The 24768-nt window shown below is 45.6% G+C and overlaps 1 protein-coding gene across 1 annotated transcript; it reads right to left on the bottom strand.

The window, feature by feature from the left end:
• Positions 1-2131: 2131 nt before the first annotated feature.
• Positions 2132-24563, bottom strand: NSFL1C (NSFL1 cofactor). Its single transcript, XM_070744410.1, has 9 exons — positions 24371-24563; positions 14817-14914; positions 12366-12437; positions 8318-8483; positions 7671-7763; positions 6277-6386; positions 5941-6081; positions 4865-5029; positions 2132-2736 (listed from the first exon to the last, which is right to left on the bottom strand). The coding sequence occupies exons 1-9, from the start codon at positions 24470-24472 to the stop codon at positions 2574-2576; spliced, it is 1110 nt and encodes a 369-aa protein (XP_070600511.1). The 5' UTR covers positions 24473-24563; the 3' UTR covers positions 2132-2573.
• Positions 24564-24768: the final 205 nt, after the last annotated feature.

Genomic DNA, 24768 nt, shown 5'->3' with positions numbered 1-24768 from the left:
GCCCCCCCCCCCCCTAATGTGCCCCATGGTTTTGTAAATGTAAAAAATGTGCCGCGGGTCAAAAAAGGTTGAAAATCACTGGACTAAACAATGCAGGCTGGCAGGGCTGCGGGGGAGGGCCTTCTTTGTGGCAGCTCCAGCTTTATGGAACCAACTATCCCCTCCCAATGTTTATACTGCTCCCACCCAACTAGCCTTCCGAAAGTCCGTGAAGACCTGGCAAGCCTGGGGGGCCATGAATGTAACATCTTACCATGTCCGATTTGTAACTGATTCTGTATGTATGTGGGTTTGATTGGATAGTTCGTTAGGATTGATAATGGGTTTTTACCGCTCTTATTATTAATATTTGACTTTGTTTATTGTATGAACTATTTACTGTTGTAAGCTGCCCTGAGTCCCATGGGGATTGGGCGGCACAGAAGTCAAATTAATTAAATTTATTAATTAAATTTCAATTAACATGCCTTCAGGTGAAAAAAACAACCCCACCCCCCTCTTTAATTAAGCCTATCAATTCCTTGGGCCACTACATTTTAACTTGGAATTATTTGCCATCGATCCATCCAATCCATCCCTCTTCTGAAAAGTGTAACCTTTATTTTTCCAGCACTGTTGTTGAACTCACACCAAGTCACGTTTTGGGAAAAGTTTTTTTTCCGTCTGCCCACTCACACCCTCCCTCTGCCCAAACCCACACCCGATGCCCACTTGGCTGTTTTGGGTTAGGAAAAAGGGGGCAAGAAACCTGTTGTCCCATGGTCAGATTTTGGTTTGTTTGTTTTTTTAATGCACACATTACAATAATTTACAGAATTCGCCGTGGACCGGCGGTTGTGGACTCCGTTAGCTGAGACAAAATTGGGGGGGGGACACCCCCCAATAGCATCCTTTTTTTTGAACCATCCAAGCGATGTCTTGAGATACAGTTATGGGGTGGAAAAACCTGACTGCATGAGATATTCCTGATGTGAAAGCAAGAACTGGGTGTCTTTCTTCCCCAATGGGACCCACAGGACAGAGGAGCTATGGGGGCACTCAAACTAAGAGGTAGGAAAAACTGAAATCAAGAAAAACTATTGGGGAAGGGGAGACAAATTGCTTTCTAGATACAGTGGTACCTCGGTTCTCGACCACAATTCGTTCCAGAAGTGTGGTCGAGAACCAATTTGGTCGAGTACCGAATTAATTTATCCCATAGGAAATAATGGAAATGGATTTAATTGGTTCCCAGCCCCTGTTAACTCGCTGGGAACCAATTAAATCTATTTTCTTTATTTCCTATGGGATAAATGTTACCGCCGGGGGCGGCTGCAATCCCGGCAGCTTCAGGGGGCTGAGGAGCTCTATAAGCGCTCCAAGCTGCAGGAAGGGTGGGGGCGGCTGCAATCCCGGCAGCTTCAGGGGGCTCCTTTCCTCAGTGCTTCGTCTTATTACCTGTAAGCAGCTGCACCAACTTCCTCCTTCCCGGCGGCGGCAACGGCGGCGGCTTCCCTTCGAGTAGCAACAGCGCCGGGAACGTCACGTAATGAAGGGAAGCCGCCAGAGCAGCGGCAACTGCTGAGACAGCTCCGGCGGCTTCCCTTCATCACGTGACGTTCCCGGCGCTGTTGCTACTCGAAGGGAAGCCGCCGCTGTTGCCGCCGCCGAGAAGGAGAAAATTGGTGCAGCTGCATACAAGTAATAAAGATTAGATTAGATTTATTGGATTTATATGCCGCCCCTCTCCGCAAACTCGGGGCGGCTCACAACAATAATAAAAAACAGTACATAATAACAAATCCAATACGACGAAGCACTGAGGAAAAGAGCCCCCCGAAGCTGCCGGGATTGCAGCCGCCCCCACCCTTCCTGCAGCTTGGAGCGCTTATAGAGCTCCTCAGCCCCCTGAAGCTGCTGGGATTGCAGCCGCCCCCAGCGGTAACATTTCGGATAATAAACAAAATTTTCTGTGGCTGTTCGGTATCTGAATTTTTGTTCAGATACCGAAGCAAATTTTTGCTGAAAATTTTGTTCGGTATCTGAAATATACGAGAACCAAAGCGTACCCATCTTAAAAGGTGACCAGATTGAAAAATAATAATAACCGGGATTTGGTTAACGATAGGAGGAGAGAAAAAATAGAGGTCCCTTTTTGGGGTTCACTTTATTTAATACAGAAGAATGAGGGTGCCACCTACTCCCAAAACAGGACCCAGGACAGATTCCTGGTCCTCCCTTTTACGCTCCCACTCCCCGCCCGCCCCCCTCCAAAAAAAGAAGGCTGTTGCCTCCATTATCTGGCGAAGTGCCCCGCAGGCAGACCGGAAAACGAAAACAAAAAATTGTCTGGGTTTGGTACTTTGTTTCTTTCGTAAAAGTCCACAGATCAACACAGGAGGGGGAAAAAAAAAAGAAATCAGAAAAGAAAACCCGAATATACGCAACCCCATACAGGCCGATCCGCAGAGCGGGGGAACTTGGCGTGATCGCCTGGTGGCCACCTTACACGGTGGCAAAGAGAGAGAGAGAGAGAGAGAGACGGCGAGAGAGACAGGCGGCAAGGACCGGTTGGCCGGACGGCGTGTTCTCTCTTATACGAACCGCTGGACGATGACGGCGTTCAAGAGATTGGCGTCCTTCAGTGTCTGGTCTTCGTCCGAGAGCTCCTTGTTGGGGAAAGTGGTCATGAGGACGAAGCCCGTGGCGGCCATAGCCGGCCGGGCGGCCACGATGAACAGCCTGATGTCGCGGATCCTGTCCCGAGGAAAAGGGGCAAAAGTGGTTGGATGGCTTTTCTTTCTTTTTCTGATAATTTTTTTTTATTTTTTTATTTTCAACACATATCCACACAAATGTCAATGCATACCGTGTTTCCCCGAAAATAAGACACTGTCTTATATTAATTTTTGCTCCAAAAGTTGTGCTATGTCTTATTTTCGGGGGGGTGCCTTATATTTCTCAAATAAGACAAATTCACGGGCAGAAAAGCTGACACCCCCAAAGAAAGTGTACCATACGGTACACCGATTACGGTACGGTACCTGTCAGGATGGCCCACACACACACAAACGACGGCACTTATATGGTACAACAGTATACTCCCGCTATTGCAGCTTCCGGCCACCAGAGGAGCTACAGTCTACGCACTGTAGTGGAGACTGTAATGGCGGTGAGACAGCAGCAGACTGTGTCTGCTGTACTGGACGGTACAAAGCGATGGAAGGGGCCAGCAGGGGACGCCACATTATTACGGTACCGCTCTATGAACAGCTTTGAATGGTATCGTATGTTTTTCCACCGTACCCTATGTAAACTTGACTACGCCTTATTTTCGGGGGGTGCCTTATATTAGCAAATTCTGCAAAACCTCTGACATGCCTTACTTTCGGGGTACGTCTTATTTTCGGGGAAACAGGGTATACCAGTGATGCGAACCTTTTTTCCTTGGGTGCCAAAAGAGCGTGGGCGCATGCTTTCGCGCATGCGTGAGTGCCCACACTCATTTTTACAAGGTCAACTGCGATGATTACCAAAAATCTTTTTTTGTAGACCTATGTAGTCCTTCCTATTTTTCCCCCCATAACAACCACCCTGTGAGGTAGGTTAGGGGAGACAAGGCGACAAGTCACCCAGCTGCCCTTCGTGTCTAAAGGGAGGCTAGAACACACGGGCTCCTGGTGATTAGTTCACTCACCCAGTTGTCTTTTTTCTTGCCTAAGACGGGACTAGAACTCACCGTCTCCTGGTGTTTAGAAACATGGAAGATTGATGGCAGAAAAAGACCTCCTGGTCCATCTAGTCTGCCCTTCTATTTCCTGTATTTTATCTTAGGATGGATCTATGTTTATCCCAGGCAGGTTTAAATTCAGTTCCTGTGGTTTTGTATAATACTGTTTTTATCGTGTTGTGAGCCGCCCCGAGTCTTCGGAGAGGGGCGGCATACAAATCTAATAAATTATTATTATTATTATTATTATTATTATTATTATTATTATTATTATTATTATTATTTACCAACCACGTTTGTTCGAAGCATCTACTACTCTTTCAGTCAAATAATATTTTCTCATGTTGCTTTTGATCTTTCCCCCAACTAACTTCAGATTGTGCCCCCTTGTTCTTGGGTTCACTTTCTTATTAAAAACCCCTCCTGAATCTTAACATATTTCAATGTTTTGATCGTATCCTCCCTTTTCCTTCTGTCCTCCAGACTATACAGATTGAGTTCATTAAGTCTTTCTTTATAAATTTTATGCTTAAGCCCTTCCACCATTTTTGTAGCCCGTCTTTGGACCTGTTCAATTTTATCAATATCTTTTTGTAGGTGAGGTCTCACCAACACTCTCTATATAGCGGGATCACAATCTCCCTCTTCCTGCTTGTGATACCTCCAGCTATGCAGCCAAGCATTCTACTTGCTTTCCCTACCACCTGACCGCGCTCCTCACCCATTTGGAGACTGTCAGAAATCACGACCCCTAAATCTTGTGAATTTTTTGTTACACAGAACTGCCAATACAATACTCAGATTGAGGATTCCTTTTCCCCAAGTGCATTCTTTTACATTAAAGTGGTTTCCATTGCTTTGACCATTCATCTAGTAAAGCTAAATCATTTGCCATATTACAGACGCCTCCAGGAATATCAGCCCTGTTGCAAACTTTAGAGTCATCGGCAAATAAGCAAACCTTCCCATACGAAACCTTCCCCTATGTCACTCACAAAGATATTAGCTCAAAGTCAAAGTTGCCTTTCTTGCCTAAATGAACCGTTAAAACTTCCAGAAGTTCATATCCAGCATCAATTTTCAAGCTTTGGCTGGTTCAACCATTCCTCCTCTGACCCCCTCCCCCCTCACATCCTTCCCCCCCCCCCAACTTACCTGTGACTGTGGTTGAATTTCTGTACGAGGCGCCCACCGTCGGCCAGCCGGATCTGGATGTTGGTGGTGGGCTCCGCCTCGTCGATGGTGACCAGGGAGCGGGCTTTGGCTTCGTTTTCTGCCTGCTGGGTGGGCGAGCTGGTGCCCATCACTTGGGGGGCGGTGCTAGGGCCAAAGCAGAGAAAAGGGGGGCCTACGTCGGATTTGGCAAAAAAGCTTTTGAGTCCTTGGCAGGGAAGGTCCGTGGGAAAGTGCCACGCTCTCTGGCTGAGACACCACGGAGGAATTAAAGCTCCATTGGTGGATTGCGAGGAAAAAATAATAGGGATTGGACCAGAGTCAACCAGCCGGCTTTCATGCCTAAAACAGGACTAGAACTCCCAGTCTCCTGGTGATTGGCCCAAACTCACCCAGCCGGCCTTCATGCCCAAAGCGGGACTAGAACTCCCAGTCTCCTAGGGATTGGCCCAGAGTCACCCAGCTGAATTTCATGCACAGGACTAGAACTCCCAGTCTCCTAGGGATTGGCCCAAAGTCACCCAGCTGAATTTCATGCGCGGGACTCGAACTCCCAGTCTCCTAGGGATTGGCCCAGAGTCACCCACCCAATTTCATGCCAAAGGTGGGACTAGAACTCCCAGTCTCCTGGCGATTGGTCCAAAGTCACTCAGCCAGCTTTCATGCCTAAAGCGGTGTTTTTGCGATGCTGCAGGGGGATCCCAGCAGTGCAAAAACGGGCGCTTCGCTGGCAACGGAAGTCCGGAGGTGGGGTTTCCCAGCAAGGGGGGCCTCAGCGAAATCGCAGCATCACAAAAACACGGAAGTCCGGAGGTGGGGTTTCCCATGGAGGGGAGCCTCAGGGGAATCCCAGCAGTGCAAAAACGGGCGCTTCGGCTGGCAAAAGGGGTGAGTTTTGAGCTTGTACGCATTAATCAATTTTCCATTGATTCCTATGGGAAACGTTGTTTCGTCTTACGAACGTTTCACCTGACGAACCTCGTCCTGGAACCAATTAAGTTCGTAAGACGAGGTATCACTGTACTCTGAAAAATACGGTAAGTGTCCCGCTTACTTACCTGCCTAGCTTCTGGCCTTCTCCGGTGAAAGCCTTGAAGGTACCAGCCCTGGCCTTCATGAAATCCTCATCCCGGTGATCCTCTAGATCCAGGTTGACTTGCCCACCGCGTGCCAACCGACGGAGCTCCGCGGGCACTTCTCTAGAAGGAGAAAAAGGAAGGAAGGAAGGCCGCCCTCAGGGGAAGTCCACTCACCGCCCTTGCCCGAAGGAAGACGCAGTTTGGGACTCGCCCCCGTTCCTATTCTCAGGACTGAGTCCCCCGGAAGGTCAGATCTGAGCAGCTGGTTGAAGGGCCAGCTATGGGTTTGAATCTTCCCCGGGGCGGAAGTATTACCCTCGACGGATGGACTCCAGGAACTGAGAGTTGGCGGGGTCTTGGTAGCTCCTCAGCTCGCCGCTGTCTAAGCTAAATCCGGTCTTCCACAGCTTCAGGACGACGTGGACCTGCCAAAGACAAGGTCGATGAGCAAGAGCAACAGTGCTTGGGGTGATATGCCGCTTGGCGGTGCTTTCACAGCCCCCTCTGAGCAGTTCAGTGTCAGCCTCTTGCCCCCAACAATCTGGGTCCTCGTTTTAGTGACCTCGGAAGGATGGAAGGCTGAGTCGACCTTGAGGTGAGAATCGAACTCCTGGCAGCTGGCAGCAGGAGGCTTCAATGCTGCATTCTATGATTGATAACATATATATGGCCATCCAAGTCACTCTGGGTGACAGATGGAGGAAGAGAGAGGGAGGGAGGGAGGGAGGGAGGGAGAGAAAGAGGGGAAGAAAGAAAGGAAGGGAGAGAGAAATAGAGAAAGAAAGAAAGAAAGGGAGAAAGGGAGGGAGGAAGGAAAGGAGGAAGGAAAGAACGAAGAGAGAAAGAGAGAGGAAGGAAGAGAGAAAGAAAGAGGGAGAGGGAGGGAGGAAAGGAGGAAGAAAGAAAAGAAAGAAAGAGAGAAAGAGGGAAAGAGGAAGGAAGAGAGAGAGAGAGAAAGAGAGAGGGGGGGAGGAAAGGAAGGAAGGAAAGAACGAAGAGAGAAAGAGGGAGAGAGGAAGGAAGAGAGAGAAAGAAAAAGAGGGAGGGGGGAAAGGAGGAAGGAAGAAAAGAAAGAGAGAAAGAGGGAAAGAGGAAGGAAGAGAGAGAGAGAAAGAGAGAGGGAGGGGGGGAGGAAAGGAAGGAAGGAAGGAAAGAACGAAGAGAGAAAGAGGGAGAGAGGAAGGAAAAGAGAGAAAGAAAGATGGAGGGGGGAAAGGAGGAAGGAAAGAAAGAAAGAACAAAGACAGTAACTGAATTTAAACATGCCTGGGATAAACATATATCCATCCTAAGATAAAATACAGAAAATAGTATAAGGGCAGACTAGATGGACCATGAGGTCTTTTTCTGCCGTCAGACTTCTATGTAAAGAAAGAAAGAAAGAAAGAAAGAAAGAAAGAAAGAAGAAAGAGGAGGGAGGGAGCTCTTTGTTCAACTGAATATCTACAGCTTTCTTGTACTGATCCAGACCTTCCTAATTTTCCAAAATCCAAAGACTTTAACCAGGCCTCGACAGTGACTGACCGCTTCCTAACTCTGCCTTACGTTGGAGAAATCAAAAATCCCACAGCCTGCCAACACCTTCTGAGTATGGGCCCTTTGCTGGTCTTGGGCTGTGATATATATTTGATTCCATACAATAGGTTTGGGACCCTCAGAGCTCTAACCTCCGGCTGCCACGGATTCAGTTCAAGGCCTGAAATACTCACATCTTGGGCGGCGTTCTGCCGCAACTCTCCCGCAACGTAAGCGGATGCTTCCTCGGGCGCCGCTCCCAAGCGATACCCGCCTCCTGCGAAGGGCTGCCAGCAGAGGGGTGGGGGAGAGGAATGAACAAGAAGTTAACAGCTAGATTTGGGGGGGGGGGGGGGGTACAAGATGGCAGAGGGTCTTGCCCAGTTCTTCTCCATGAAGCCTGGCTGCTAGTTAAACCTTTATCAGCCTTCCTTTTATATTTATATATATATATGTCACATGTTTTTTTTGCTGAATTTGAAAATTAAGGGAGACTAGGATAGATCTATTTCGGCCTTATTTTGGCCTCATCAGCTAGCCATACCCTCACTGGGACTTGAACCTGCAACCTTTGCCTTGTAAGGCAGAGAATTAACCTCCCTCCTTGTCCTGCAAGCCCCACTCCCTTCTAGCACTGATGAAGTTACTTAGTTGGGTCGTGAAACGTCTGCAATAAATCCACAAAGCTCAGAAAGCGCCAAGGACCCCAAACAACCCCTCCCTCTGTGCCAAGGTCTGTTTGAGGGTATCTTTAAAGCCACTTGAAAGCAAATCAGCACATCCACCCAAGCACCCCCTTCAAAAGCATGGATTAGACCTCTACCGAAACACCCGGTCTCACCTTTGGTCTGCCGCCTTCCCCGGGGCTCTTCGCTGTCCTGTCGACAGCCACAGCCCCGTGCTCTTTGGCCCCCCGGAAGAGGTCTTCCACCAGCTCATTCGAATTTTTCTTCCTCGGGGGCCCAACAATCTGCTGCCCGCTTCGTTCTGACCCACCGGCATAAAACCTGAACGAAAGAGAAGGAGACTTGAAGGAAAGTGCTCACCCAAAGCTGTTCTATCCCGATCTACACAAATTGAAAACAAAGGAGGAATCCACTCGCTGGTACAGTGCTACCTCTACTTAAGGACTTAATTCGTTCCGTGACCAGGTTCTTAAGTAGAAAAGTTTGTAAGTAGAAGCAATTTTTCCCATAGGAATCAATGTAAAAGCAAATAATGCGTGCAAACCCATTAGGAAAGAAATACAAGCTCGGAATTTGGGTGGGAGGAGGAGGAGGAAGAACATGAAAAGGACAGTCGCTGCCCAAGGAAGAAGGTGAGGTGAGGGGAATCAAAAAAATCCAAAACTTTAAAACTTTTTTAAAAAAAAAAACAGGGACTCTGAGGCAGCGAGGAGGAGTATGCGCCTCCCATACACTGCGCCAGAGAGAGAAACCCAGGGGGAATGGCAGGAAAGTGGCCAGGCCTTCGTGCCGCTCTCAAATTTCCTGGGAAGTTTTTCCAGGCTCAGGTTCTTAAGTAGAAAATGGATCTTAAGAAGAGGCAAAAAAATCTTGAACACCCGGTTCTTATCTAGAGAAGTTCTTAAGCAGAGGTGCTCTTAGGTAGAGGTACCACTGTATTTTAAGTCAATCTTTTTTTAGAGCGAGCATCATTTATACAAACCAAATTCATGCATGCGAGTTCATCTGGGCAGCTTCTCAGTGAGAGGAGTGAAACGCCGAAGATCAAAGCTAAATTGTGCATTCCTTCATGAGATAAAGAGTCTCCAGTCTCACTGACTTACAGTTACAGCTTTCCAGACTTTCTGCAGACGGGGCAATTCTACTCCAAGGATATTAGCAGAGAAATAGCAGTGGACTAGCGTAACAATGCTGAAACCACAAACCTCAACTGACTCCATTAAAAATACGTTGAAACTCCACCCCAAATTTCCCCCTGGCCACCTTTAAATACCTATGGGAAGTGGTCCACATTTCCCTAGAGTTAACAAACTACAGACTACTTCCTTTTCCCCTACAAGTATTCTTGTCTTTTTTAGTCTTCTAAAGCAGGCATCCAACAAAGGTTCCAGATCTTCCTCCTCCTCCTCCTCCTCCTCCTCCTCTAATAATAATAATAATAATAATAATAATAATAATAATAACAACAACAACTATTATTATTATTATTATTATTATTATTATTATTATTATTATTATATTTGTATGCCACCCCTCTCTAAGTAAGACCCTACTGTCATTGGCATATTTCTCCGGGACCGCCTTCTGCCGCACGAATCCCAGCGACCGGTTAGGTCCCACAGAGTTGGCCTTCTCCAAATCCTGTCGACTAAACAATGTCGTTTGGCAGGTCCCAGGGGAAGAGCCTTCTCTATGGCGGCCCCGACCCTCTGGAACCAGCTCCCCCGAGATTAGAACTGGCCCCACTCTCCTCGCCTTCCGTAAACTCCTTAAAACCCACCTCTGCCGTCAGGCATAGGGGAACTGAGATAACTTCCCCAGGCCTGTATTGTTTATGTATGGTATGTTGTGTGCATGTTTTTTAAATTATGGGTTTTTACTTTAAATTATTAGATTTGTATTGTACATTGTTTTTTCTATTACTGTTGTGAGCCGCCCTGAGTCTACGGAGAGGGGCGGCATGCAAATTAATTAATTAATTAATTAATTAATTAATTAATTAATTAATTAATTAAATATTGGCCACCTCTGGTGGTCCTTCAAGTTCATCTCTTCCTCACTCTCACCATCAGCTGGCAAAATCACTGGCCTAGGGTACCAATATGGGCCTGGTTCATCCTCCCCAACCCTAACGAGGTGCTAAGAATCTTTCCAGCATGCAGGATTTTTTTCATTGCTACTCCAAAGAAATTTTTTTTCAGCCGTAACCAGGAGATAAAATAAAGTGCTGAAGCTAACCAGACTAAGGACACTAGCCAGAGGAATACCTGGTAGGTAGATTTTTCTCCCCATTTTCCTCCCCCCCAAACTAAGGTGTGTCTTATACTCTGAAAAATACAGTATGTTATTTTATTTTCTTAAATTTATTCACCACGATCACAGTACCAAGCAATTCTGGGTGGCTAACAATCCAATAGAACAACATAGTAAAAGATTAAAGCAGTAAAACAATACCTATGCTAAAATTAACAAAGAAATAGCCGAGATAGCAAGAGGAGGCAAAGAGAGTCTTATTTTGATAATGGGATTAAGAATTAAGGCAGTGGTTCTCGACCTTTCTAATGCCACAACCCCTTAATACAGTTCCTCATGTTGTGGTGACTCCCAACCATAAGACTAGCGCCAACTCTCCCAACAGGGCTTTAAGCTGATTGGCAGGTAGACTTGGGGCGGCTATTTGTCTTTTCCCTTGATCTTAGGCGACCCCTGTGAAACGGTCATTCAACTCCCAAAGGGGTCCCAACCCCCAGGTTGAGATCCACTGGATTAAGGTTATACAGTGGTATCTCATCTTACAAACGCCTCAAGATACGAACCCGGTGATTAAGATTTTTTTGCCTCTTCTTCCGAACTATTTTCACCTTACGAACCCAAGCAGCTGTTGCTGGGATGAAGGGGTTTCTTTTTTTCCCCTTTTTTGAAGGAAGAAAAGGGAGGGGCAGCTTGGAGGAGTAAAGATTTTGCATGCTTGCAGAGGCACTGAAAGGGTGTCTTTTGAAGAAAGAAAAGGGAGGGGCGCCCCCCTTGCCTTTCTTCCTTCCCACTCACCCTTTAGCCTAGCCTTGCTTCTTCCACCCACCCCCTTTAGCTGCTCCTCCCTGCCCTCTCTTCGCCTCCCTTCTAAAGTTTGGGATTTTCCTGAAGGATTTGCACGCATTATTTGCTTTTACAGTGACCCCCCGGTTATTGCGTCCCCGACCATTGCGAACAGGGTAATTTGCGATTTTTGAACGCAGAAGTCAAAACACCATCTGCGCATGCGTGCCCTTTTTTCTATGGGCACGCATGCGTAGATGGCGCCGGGCAGATCAGCTGCTGAGCAGCTTCCCTGGGTCTTCCCCCTCTTGCTGGCGGGAGGGCGAAGCCCCCCCCAGCACCCGCTCGCCCGCCCTTCGCCCTTCGCCCGGGAAGTTCGCCAGGAGTCAGCAGAGAACAGCGCGCCTGTTTTAAAACGATCGGAGCAGGCCGGCTCCGATCGTTTTAAAGCAGGCACGCCGTTCTCCGCTGACTCCTGGCGAACTTCCCCGCTTTAGGAGTCAGCGGAGAACGGCGCGCCTGCTTTAAAACGATCGGAGCTTTCCAATGAGTCCCGAAGGCAAACGTCAAACTTCCGCGTTTGTCTTCGGGACTCATTGGAAAGCCGCGCGGGTGTTTTAAAACGTCGCCGCTGACATGGGGGGCTTGCTAGCACCCCCCCAAACCCGGGTTGGGGGTTCGGGGGGGTGCTAGCGAGCCCCCCATGTCGGCGGCGACGTTTTAAAACAGCCGCGCCGCCCCCAATCTTCGGCTCCTCGCTAGCGCTGCGGAAGTTAAAAACACCATCTGCACATGCGCAGATGGTGTTTTTACTTCCGCAGCGCTACTTCGCGAAAACCCGCTCGTTGCGGGGGGTCCTGGAACGGAACCCTTGCAACGAGCGGGGGATCACTGTACATTGATTCCTATGGGAAACATTGTTTCATCTTACGAACTTTTCACCTTACGAACCTCCTCCTGGAACCAATTAAGTTCGTATGATGAGGTACCACTGTATTTGATATGACCCAGAGTCTTTTTGGAGGATTTATGGCAGACCTGAGTATTTGAAAGACTGGACCACATCTGTCCCTTTGTCTCGCCGTGGATTGCTTTTATACATAGTCCTCGACTTACAACCCACACAAGACTTTCCCAGTTCCTCCTTCCATCTGAGCAGTGACCAACCTTTGTCCTTCTTCCTCCTCCTCTTCCTCCTGAGCGTGGACGAGGTCACGGAACGACGTCACCCTGTGGTCGCTGGAGGAAGAAAAAGCAAATATTTAATGAGTTTGCCGCTTCCTCCAATGTAGTTTCCTTCCTCGGAATCTTTCAGGGTCTGACTAGGTTGGAAAGGAAGATGGTCCCAGCGCAATACCTAAGCTGCGGGTGTAAGCCTGGAAGGGGATTTGCAACAGCCGTCAAAAGGGGTTGACAGGGTTACAGGGAAAATGGACTGCCCATTGCATTCCAGATCCAACTGAAGGTTATTATTTTCATCTCTCAATTATCTATCTATCTATCTATCTATCTATCTATCTATCTATCTATCTATCTATCTATCTATCTATGCCATCCCACTATCTCTCTCTCTCTCTCTCTTATATATATATATATATATATATATATGGATGTATGGATGTATGTATGTATGTATATGTCATCCCACTATTTCTCTATCTCTCTATCTCACTATCACTCTATCTCTCTAACTATCTCTCTCTCTGTCTATCTGTCTGTCTATCTATGCCATCCCACTATCTATCTCTCTATCTCACTATCACTCTGTCTGTCTGTCTGTCTGTCTGTCTGTCTGTCTGTCTATGCCATCCCACTATCTATCTCTCTATCTCACTATCACTCTATCTCTCTAACTATCTCTCTGTCTGTCTGTCTATCTATGTCATCCCACTATTTCTCTATCTCTCTATCTCACTATCACTCTATCTCTCTAACTATCCTCTGTCTGTCTGTCTATCTATCTATCTATGCCATCCCACTGTCTCTCTATCTCTCTATCTCTCTAACTATCTCTCTGTCTGTCTGTCTGTCTATCTATGCCATCCCACTATCTCTCTATCTCACTATCACTCTATCTCTCTAACTATCTCTGTTTGTCTGTCTGTCTATCTATCTATGCCATCCCACTATCTCTCTCTCTCTCTATGTCATCCCACTATCTCTCTATCTCACTATCACTCTATCTCTCTATCTATCTATCTGTCTGTCTGTCTATCTATCTATCTATGCCATCCCACTATCTATCTATCTATCTATCTATCTATCTATCTATCTATCTATCTATCTATCTATCTATCTATCACTCTATCATAGAAACATAGAAGACTGATGGCAGGAAAAGAACTCCTGGTCCATCTAGTCTGCCCTTATACTATTTTCTGTATTTTATCTTAGGATGGATATATGTTTATCCCAGGAATGTTTAAATTCAGTTACTGTGGATTTATCTACCATGTCTGCTGGAAGTTTGTTCCAAGGATCTACTACTCTTTCAGTAAAATAATATTTTCTCATGTTGCTTTTGATCGTTCCCCCAACTAACTTCAGATTGTGTCCCCTTGTTCTTGTGTTCACTTTCCTATTAAAAACACTTCCCTCCTGGACCTTATTTAACCCGTTAACATATTTAAATGTTTCAATCATGTCCCCCCTTTTCCTTCTGTCCTCCAGACTATACAGATTGAGTTCATGAAGTCTTTCCTGATACGTTTTATCTATCTATCTATCTATCTATCTATCTATCTATCTATCTATCTATCTATCTATCTATCTAATCTATCCATCCATCCATCCATCTATGCCATCCCACTATCTCTCTCTCTCTCTATCTATCTTTCTCAGCCACGCCACACTCTCTCTCTCTCTCTCTCTCTCTCTCTCTGTGTGTGTGTGTGTGTGTGTGTGTGTGTGTGTGTGTGTGTATATATATATATATATATATATATATATATATATATATATTTGTTTTCGTAAATTTTCACGGGTATATGTATGTAGATTGTTCTGAGTTCGGGTTTTGCCCTGTGTAATATTTTGCATGTTTATGCGACGTTTCGGTGAAATCACATTCACCATCATCAGGCTGAAGTTTCCAAGCTTCATGCTGTTGTAAAATTTTACATACCCAGTGGGTATGGCTAGCTGATGAGGCCAAAATAAGGCCGAAATAGATCTATCCTAGTCTCCCTTAATTTTCAAATTCAGCTTAAACATGTGACACATACAGATAGAATTGTCGGCTATCAATAAAATTAACTGCCTTGGAAATGGCCCTGGGTTGGGCCAAGAGGCAAAAAAGGAGCTGTGATGTTCCTTCAATATACCAGGGTGATTCGACACAAAATGTAACCCTTCCCTGGTACAGAGCTGAAGGGATTGGATACTGTAGCCTAGAGGATAATTCTCTGCCTTACAAGGCAAAGGTTGCAGGTTCAAGTCCCAGTGGGTATGGCTAGCTGATGAGGCCAAAATAAGGCCGAAATAGATCTATCCTAGTCTCCCTTAATTTTCAAATTCAGCTTAAACATGTGACATATATCCCGCCACAAGACTCCAAGACCGAAATGCAACATTTCTCTACCATTAATTCTCTCAAAAAACCCAGGTAGGTTACATCACCTGGCCGCGGTGCCCCTGGTCACAGAGCTGGAGGTCGGTTGTGGGAGTGTCATGATATCTTCATCTCCGCCGTCTTCGTAGAAACTAGCCAAGGCAATCTGAAAAAAAGGAACAGCACCGCACGTTAAGAAATGACGCCCTCCATCGAAAATGGATAAACTTACACAGGAATTAAGGGGCCAAAGGGGGTCAGAATATTATGAGACGTGGAAACAAATGGGTTGAATTAAGGAAAAGAAGCAAGAAGATCAAGAGTAGCCCTCAAAATTAGTTAAAATATAAATATGTACATGTAAAAAGAGATGTGTAGCTAGGATTTAGGGGTCGTGATTTCTGACAGCCTCAAAATGGGTGAGCAGTGTGGTCGGGCAGTAGGAAACGCAAGTAGGATGCTTGGCTGCATAGCTAGAGGTATAACAAGCAGGAAGAGGGAGATTGTGATCCCCTTATATAGAGTGCTGGTGAGACCACATTTGGAATACTGTGTCCAGTTCTGGAGACCTCACCTACAAAAAGATATTGACAAAATTGAACGGGTCCAAAGACGGGCTACAAGAATGGTGGAAGGTCTTAAGCATAAAACGTATCAGGAAAGACTTCATGAACTCAATCTGTATAGTCTGGAGGACAGAAGGAAAAGGGGGGACATGATCGAAACATTTAAATATGTTAAAGGGTTAAATAAGGTCCAGGAGGGAAGTGTTTTTAATAGGAAAGTGAACCCAAGAACAAGGGGACACAATCTGAAGTTAGTTGGGGGAAAGATCAAAAGCAACATGAGAAAATATTATTTTACTGAAAGAGTAGTAGATCCTTGGAACAAACTTCCAGCAGACATGGTAGATAAATCCACACTAACTGAATTTAAACATTCCTGGGATAAACATAGATCCATGCTAAGATAAAATACAGGAAATAGTATAAGGGCAGACTAGATGGACCATGAGGTCTTTTTCTGCCGTCAAATCTTCTATGTTTTTAAGGTTGCAAGGATTTCTCCGAAAGGACCCACGATTTTGCTCTTTCCCTGAAGTCCTGGCTGCGTGGGACTGTTTTCATTTGACAAAAAAGCCATTTTCTCACTTGGACAGAGGCCCACCCCAATAGAGTATTTTGAAAAAACCAAAAATAAAAGATCTATTGTGGAACAAAAAGGCCACAAGCTCCAAAGAGGTATCGACTGAATCGTTCACTTTGTAAAGACACAAAGCCAGTTGCTTTTTCAAAGGTTGTCAGGATTCTGTTTTGGGTGAATCACACTTTTCGCCCTGCGAGGTTAATGGCTGAATGTGACGTATTTTGAAGCAGGGATGGGGATGGGGTGGAATAGAAAATCAGAATGGGAGGGAATAGAAAGTAGAGTAGAAAACAGAATATAGAAAATAGAAAATAATAGAATAGATGGAATGGAATAGAAAATAGAGAGAACAGAGAATGGAATGGAAAATAGAATAGAGAAGAATAGAGAATAGAGTACAATAGAATAGAATAGAATAGACATAATAGAATAGAATGGAACAGAATGGAATAGATGGAATGGAATAGAAAACAGAATAGAGGAGAATAGAGAAAAGAGAAGGAATGGAATAGAAAATAGAATAGAGAATAGAATAGAATAGATAAAATGGAATAGATGGAATGGAATAGAAAACAGAATAGAGGAGAATAGAGAAAAGAGAAGGAATTGAATAGAAAATAGAATAGAGAATATAGAGAAAAGAGAATGGAATGGAATGGAAAATAGAATAGATAAAATGGAATAGATGGAATGGAACAGAAAATAGAATACAGGAGAATAGAGAAAAGAGAAGGAATGGAATAGAAAATAGAATAGAGGAGAATAGAGAATAGAATAAAGAGAATATAGAATAGAATAACAGAGTTGGAGGAAACCTTGGAGGTCTTCTAGTCCAACCCCGTGCTCAGGCAGAAAACTCTATACCATTTGAGGCAAATGTTTGTCAAATCTCTTTAAATCTTCCACTGTTGGAACTTGCCAGCATTCGCAACCTCTGGTTGCAAGTCGTTCCACCGGGTAATTTTCCTCACTGTTAGGAAATTCCCCCTTAATTCCAGGTTGCTTCTCTCTTTGATTAGTTTCCAGCCATTGTTTCTTGTCCTCCTGCCTTTTGGGGCTGTGGAAAAGGAGTGAACCCCCTCTTCCTTGTGGCTGCCTCTTAGAGACCAGAAGACTGCTCTCATGTCACCCCGAGTCCTTCTCGTAATACACCAAGCCACAGTTTGGCAAACTAGGGTTTAGCCATGTATAACTATAAACTAGCCTGCATATTGGGTAAAATTAGAAAACCGGGTCAACTAAGTACCCATAGAATGTATATTCAGTCTGTCTAGGCTGGAGGACAGAAGGAAAAGGGGGGACATGATCGGAACATTTGAATATGTTCAAGGATTAAATAAGGTTCAGGAGGGAAGTGTTTTTAATAGGAAAGTGAACAGAAGAACAAGGAGGAACAATCTGAGGTTAGTTGGAGGACAGATCAGAAGAAACGTGAGAAAATATTATTTGACTGAAAGAGCAGTAGATGCTTGGAACAAACTTCCAGCAGACATGGATGGTCAATCCACAGTCACTGAATTTAAACATGCCTGGGATAAACATAGATCCATCCTAAGATAAAATATAGGGAATAGTATAAGGGCAGACTAGATGGATCATGGGGGGGTTTTCTGCTGTCAATCTTCTGTTTCTATGTTTCTATGAATGAGGGAGGGAGGGAGGAAAGAAGGAAAGAAAGAGAAGGAAGGAAGGTAGGAAGGAAGGAAAGAAAGAAGGAAGGAAGGAAGGAAGGAAGGGAAAGAAGGAAGAAAGGAAGGAAGGAAGAGAAAAAAGGAAGGAAGAATCCACAGTCACTGAATTTAAACATGCCTGGGATAAACATAGATTGATTGATTGATTGATTGATTTGATTTGATTTGATTTGTATTCCGGCCCTCTCCTTAAGACTCTGGGCGGCTAGATCCATCCTAAGATAAAATACAGGAAATTGTATAAGGGCAGACTAGATGGACCATAAGGTCTTTTTCTGCCGTCAATCTTCTAGGTTTCTATGTAAGAGGCACTTAGAGGCACTGTATGTTGAATTATTTTTCTATGCCAAATACAGGCAGTCTTTGACTTACGATTACAGTTGAGCCCAAGATTTCTGTTGCTACGTGAGACATGGGAAATGAGTCTGGCCCCATTTTACTACTTTTTTTCTGCCACGGTCGTTAAGATAATCACTGCAGTTGTTTAGTCGCACGGTTATTAAGTCAACATGGCTTCCCCATCGATTTTGCTGGTCAGAAGGTCGCAAAAGGAAATTTACATGATTCATAAATATGAACCAGTTGCCAAGGGCTGAGTGATGATTACATGATTGTGGTAAACTGCAATGGTTTTCAGTGCTGCTGTAACTCTGAAGTCACTAAATGAACTGTTGAAAGTCGAGCACTACCTCTATTGGAAATTCACAACCAATCGTAGCATTTTGAAGCGTTAATTCCACTTTACAAGGCCTCGGTAAGACCACACTTGGAATCCTGCATTCAGTTTTGGTCGCCACAATGCAAAAAGGATGCTGAGACTCTAGAAAGAGTGCAGACAAGAGCAACAAAGATGATTAGGGGACTGGAGGCTAAAACATATAAAGAACGGTTGCAGGAACTGGACATGGCTAGTTTAATGAAAAGAAGGGCCAGGGGAGACATGATAGCAGCCTTCCAGTATATCAAGGGTTGCCACAAAGAAGAAGGAGTCAAACTATTCTCCAAAGCACCTGAGGGTAGAACAAGAAGCAATGGGTGGAAACTAAACAAGGGGAGAAGCAACTTAGAAATAAGTAGAAATTTCCTGATAGTGAGAACAATTAATCAGTTGTGCAATTTGCCTCTAGAATGTTTAAGGTTTAATTGGATTTGTATGCCAGCTCTCTCCGAGGACTCGGGGCGGCTCACAGCATATACAAAAACAGTAATAAACAATCCAATTAATAATACATTAAAAGCAACAATCCTTAAAATACTGATTTAAAAGCTATCATTAACAATTCATTCGGAGTTGTAAATGCTCCAACACTGTAAATTTTTAAGATGTTGGATAACCATTTGTCTGAAGTGGTGTCAACATTTCCTGCCTAAGCAGGTGGTTGGACTAGAAGACCTCCAAGGTCCCTTCCAACTCTGCTATTTCTATTTCTATTTTTCAGACCATTTTGGAGACTACTCAAAAAGAGGATAAATCAGCACCTAAAAAACAATAACTTATTGGACCCAAATCAGCATGGCTTTACTGAAGGCAAATCATGTCAGACTAATCTCATTGATTTCTTTGACTATGTCACAAAGGTGTTGGATGAAGGTGATGCCGTGGATATTGCCTACCTGGACTTCAGCAAAGCCTTTGATACGGTTCCACATAAAGAGCTGATAGATAAATTAGTGAAGATTGGACTTAATCCCTGGATAGTTCAATGGATTTGCAGCTGGCTGAAGCGTAGACATCAGAGAGTTATTGTTAATGGTGAGTATTCTGAGCAGTCAGGTTACAAGCTGTGTGCCACAAAGGTCTGTTCTGGGTCATATTCTTTTTAATATGTTTGTGAGTGACATAGGGGAAGGTCTGGTAGGGAAGGTTTGCCTATTTGCCGATGACTCTAAAGTGTGCAATAGGGTTGATATTCCTGGAGGCGCCTGTAATATGGTAAATGATTTAGCTTTACTAGATAAATGGTCAAAGCAATGGAAACTGCAGTTTAATGTTTCCAAATGTAAAATAATGCACTTGGGGAAAAGGAATCCTCAATCTGAGTATTGCATTGGCAGTTCTGTGTTAGCAAAAACTTCAGAAGAGAAGGATTTAGGGGTAGTGATTTCTGACAGTCTCAAAATGGGTGAGCAGTGTGGTCGGGCGGTAGGAAAAGCAAGTAGGATGCTTGGCTGCATAGCTAGAGGTATAACAAGCAGGAAGAGGGAGATTGTGATCCCCTTATATAGAGCGCTGGTGAGACCCCATTTGGAGTACTGTGTTCAGTTCTGGAGACCTCACCTACAAAAAGATATTGACAAAATTGAACAGGTCCAAAGATGGGCTACAAGAATGGTGGAAGGTCTTAAGCATAAAACGTATCAGGAAAGACTTAATGAACTCAATCTGTATAGTCTGGACGACAGAAGGAAAAGGGGGGACATGATTGAAACATTTAAATATGTTAAAGGGCTAAATAAGGTCCAGGAGGGAAGTGTTTTTAATAGGAAAGTGAACACAAGAACAAGGGGACACAATCTGAAGTTAGTTGGGGGAAAGATCAAAAGCAACATGAGAAAATATTATTTTACTGCAAGAGGAGTAGATTCTTGGAACAAACTTCCAGCAGACGTGGTTGGTAAATCCACAGTAACTGAATTTAAACATGCCTGAGATAAACATAGATCCATCCTAAGATAAAATACAGGAAATAGTATAAGGGCAGACTAGATGGACCATGAGGTCTTTTTCTGCCGTCAGTCTTCTATGTTTCTATTTTTGTGAGATATAACCAGCTAGCCTGGAAGACTCTTTCACCTTGAGCACAGACTTAGTTGGAACAATATTTCACCTCCCTGGCAGCAGAGCAAGGAGAAACCAATCCAGTTCCTCCTGAAAGGCCTGCTGCCAAATTGCAAATCATTGCAAACGATGCCTGAGGATCCAAGGGGCGGCACCCGGTGCCTTCCGACGCCTGATTCCCTCCAACTCAAATACTTGTCAGTGTCAAACCTGCCATGATGACTTGCCTGTTTCTCAGTATACTTTTATTTTATTTATTTATTTATTTGTTTGTTTGTTTATTTATTTATTTTATTTTATTTATTTATTGTTAGAGTTGGAAGGGACCATGTGGGTCATCAAGTCCAACCCCCTGCCTAAGCAGGAACCCTATAGCATCCCACCCAAATGGCAGTCCAATTTCCTCTTTAAAATGTCCAGAGTATTGGAGTTCACAACGTCCGCTGGTAGGTTGTTCCACTGGTTGATCGTTCTGACCGTCAGGAAGTTCTTCCTTATTTCCAGGTTGAATCTCTCCTTGGTCAGCTTCCAGCCGTTGTTCCTCGTCCGGCCCTCCAGTGCCCTGAAGAATAAAGTGATCCCCTCCTCTCTGTGGCAACCCCTCGTATTTACCACCCCTTCCAATGAGATTGTTATCTGTTCTCTTTTGGAAAAAAATAAATAAACTGAAATAGCTTTTGGAACCAAACCTGTACAGGTAATCCTCGATTTACAATCATTCGTTAATCATTGCGTCTGTCATCTGCACCTCTGTAACTGTCTGGTTCGGTTCTGCAACCCAACAAGACCGACACAGATTTCAGAGGAGAATCAGAACTGGCTTAGTAGTAGAGACACACACAAACAAATTTAAACTCAATCTTTTCTTACAAAAACTCAGCTGCAAATTAATCTTCATTAGCTGCTGTCAGAAGTCAGCAAAGTCTTAAATCAGAGCATATACAGGTGGTCCTCAAGTAACAACCATTTGTTTAGTGACCATTCCAAGTTACAACAGCCCTGAAAAAACTGACATGACTGTTTTTTAACCCTTACAACCATTGCTGCATCCCACCAGGGTCATGTAATGAAAATCTGGACTCGTGACCGTTGCTGTGTTCTGCGGGGGCTCGTACGATCTTCTTTTGTGACCTTCTGACCAGGCAAGTCAATGGGGAAACCGGATTCATTTAATAACCGTTGTTACCAGTTTAACAACCGCAGTGGTTCACTTATCAACTGTGGCAAACGGGGCAAAAATTCATTTTAACAGCCGTCGCATTTAGCAACAGACTCAATTAACAGCTGTCCCGTTTAGCCACAGAATTGGGGCTCAACTGTAGGTCGTAACAGGAGGACTGTCTGCAAAAACCCCTTCCCCCATCTTGCAGAGTCTTGAGGTGACCCTGGGCAGCTCCTTAGCAAATGGTAATGACCTATAAAGCCCTATATGGCATGGGACCAGATTACTTGCAGGACCGCCTCCTGCCAAATGAATCCCAGCGTCCGGTGAGGTCCCACAAAATCGGCCTTCTCCAGGTCTTGCCAACTAGACCAGTGTTTCCCAATCTTGGCAACTTGAAGATATTTGGACTTCAACTCCCAGAATTCCCCAGCCAGCAAATGCTGGCTGGGGAATTCTGGGAGTTGAAGTCCAAATATCTTCAAGTTGCCAAGGTTGAGAAACACTGAACTAGACAATGTCACTTGGTGGGACCCAGGAGAAGAGCCTTCTCTGTGGGGCGGGGGGGGGCAGCCCTCTGAAATCACCTTCCCCCCCCCTCCCCACCTTCCATAAAAATCTGAAAACCTATTCATGCCATCAGGCTTGAGGTCACTAGACCCTAGCTTCTGGCCAACGAATATAGAAACATAGAAACATAGAAATCTGACGGCAGAAAAAGACCTAATGATCCATCTAGTCTGCCCTTATACTATTTCCTGTATTTTATCTTAGGATGGATATATGTTTATCCCGGGCATGTTTAAATTCAGTTACTGTGGATTTACCAACCACGTCTGCTGGAAGTTTGTTCCAAGGATCTACTACTCTTTCAGTCAAATAATATTTTCTCATGTTGCTTTTGATCTTTCCCCCAACTAACTTCAGATTGTGCCCCCTTGTTCTTGTGTTCACTTTCCTATTAAAATGTTGTACGGTTATGGTCTGAATCTGAATGAATGATTTTTTTAACGTTTTAAGGTTTTTAGAATGGTTTTTAGATTAGTTATTTATATTAACTGGATTTCAGATGTTACATTGTATATTGTTTTTTTTTATGTGTCGTGAGCCACCCAGAGTCCACTTGTAGGCGCAGCGTACAAGTCCAATTAATAAATAAATAATAAATGAAGTTCCCCAAAGAGGCTGACTTTGAAGGGAGGGGAGGGGGGAGAAGAATGCCCCCTCCCAGTCAACTTATCTGGACTACATATACACAGGTTGGATTGTGCAGAGACAAGAGCAGAAGATGAAACTTTTCCACTTCTTCCCCCCTCCTCCTTGCAATTTTGCCTATCTCTCTCTCTCTCTCACACACACACACACACCAGAATAGAGAGGAGAGTTCCTCCCAGTGGAAGCAACCCCCCCCCCATTTCAATGAATAAAGGGAGGGGGAGCTTTGTTGGCCACCTCTGAGCCAGGGTGGCACAGTGGTTAGAGTGCAGCACTACAGGCTCATTTAGCTAACTGCTAAGGACAGTTCAAATCTCACCACCAACTCAAGGTCGACTCAGCCTTCCATCCTTCCGAGGTGGTTCAAATGAGGACCCAGATTGTTGGGGGCAAGAGGCCGATTGTGTAAACCGCTTAGAGGAGGCTGCAAAAGCACTGTGATATATAAATGCTATTGCTATATAAATAGCAATATAAATAGCACTGTGATATATAAATGCTATTGCTATTGTCCAAAAGGGGAGCAGACTGGCCCAGGGAAGACCTCCTTGAAAGGCAGGGCTCATAGGGTGAAGAAGGGAGGGGTCTTCCAATTGAGCCCCCCCCCCCAATTTCAATGCAGAAAAAGGAGGGAGGGGCTTTCTCCAAGAAGGGAGAGGGGACTAGCCAGGGGAAGACCTTCTTCCAGCCCCCCCCCTTGACAGGCAGGACTGATAGGGTGAAGAGAGGGGGCCTTCTAATTAAGCCACCCCAATTTCGATACAAAATGGGGGGGGGGCTTTTTCCAAGAAGGGAGACTAGCCAAAAGAAGACGGGGGACTAGCTAGAAGACCTTCTTCCAGGCTCCTCCTTGACAGGCAGGATTGAGAAGGGGGGTCTTCCAGTGAAGCCCTCCGCCCCATTTCGATGCAGTATAAGGGGGGGGGGGCTTTGTCCAAGAAGGGAGGGCGACTAGCCAGGGGAAGACCTCCTTCCAGACCCCCTCCCCTTGAAAAGCAGGGCTGATAAGGTGGAAAGGTCTTCCAATTGAGTCCCCACCACAATTTCAATGCAAAATTTGGGATGGAGGGGGGAGCTTTCTCCAAGAAGGGAGGGGGGACTAGCCAGGAAAAGACCTTCTCCCACCACCAGCCTTGACAAGCAGGGTGATGGAGTTGAGGGGGGGGGGGGGGCTTCCGGTGAAGTTGCACCCCCACTCCCCATTTCAATGAATAGAGGGGGGCCTCTTGGACAAAGAGGGGAGGGGGGACTGGTCCAGGGAAGACCTCCTTCCAGCCAGGAAAAGACCTTCTTCCAGGTCTCCCATTGACAGGCAGGGTGGAGAAGGGGGTCTTCCAGTGAAGGCCCCCCCCCCGCCCCATTTCGATGCAGTATAAAGGGGGGGGCTTTGTCCAAGAAGGGGGGGGACTAGCCTCCTTCCAGGCCTCCCTTGACAAGGAGGGCTGACGGGGGTGCAAAAGGGGAGGAAGCTGGGTAGAAAAGCCTCCCCTCCTCACGGGGAAGGGTCCCCCCACCCCTTTCCGAAGCCGGCGAGGGGAAGAGAAAGGCGGGAAGCCGGGCTCCCCCCTTTCCCCCAAGGAAGCCACGGAGACTCCGGGAGCTCTTTTTTTCCCCTCCCGCCGGGCCTACCTGCAGGTCCCCGCCCGCCGACTCCAGGAAAAAGCGCGCCCGCTCCTCCTCAGCTCCGGTCACGGCCACGAACTCCCTCAACGCTTCTTCGCGGTCCGCCATCTTGCCCGGTGCAACCGCCAAAGCGCTCCGGCCACGCCTCTCGCCGCCCTCCGGCCGCTTTTTTAGGAAGGCCACTTCCGGCCCTCGCGCCCTTCCGAGGGGTGGGAAGGGGGTGTGTCACGCTCGGGCCCCTCCGAACGGAAACAAAAGCCGCGTTTGGAGGGTTCCGGTCTGGGGATGGAGTTGGGGAAATTGCGGGATCGTAGAGTTTGATGCTTCCTAATACAGTGGAACCCGACATAAGAGCTGCTCTACTTAAGAGCAACTCGAGATAAGAGCTGGGAGGGGAGAGATAT

The sequence above is a fragment of the Erythrolamprus reginae genome, chromosome 3, assembly GCF_031021105.1.
Source record: "Erythrolamprus reginae isolate rEryReg1 chromosome 3, rEryReg1.hap1, whole genome shotgun sequence".
NCBI lineage: Eukaryota > Metazoa > Chordata > Lepidosauria > Squamata > Dipsadidae > Erythrolamprus > Erythrolamprus reginae.
Note: the sequence above shows the minus strand (reverse complement) of the source record. Positions and strands in the feature narration are given on the sequence as shown.

Coding starts and splice junctions, on each gene's coding strand:
- NSFL1C (XM_070744410.1), bottom strand. CDS start 24,472: ATGGCGGACCGCGAAGAAGCGTTGAGGGAGTTCGTGGCCGTGACCGGA. Junction 12,438..14,816: donor ACCAGGGGCACCGCGGCCAG/GTGATGTAACCT, acceptor TTCTTCCTCCAG/CGACCACAGGGTGACGTCGT. Junction 6,082..6,276: donor CTGGAGTCCATCCGTCGAGG/GTAATACTTCCG, acceptor TTCTCCTTCTAG/AGAAGTGCCCGCGGAGCTCC.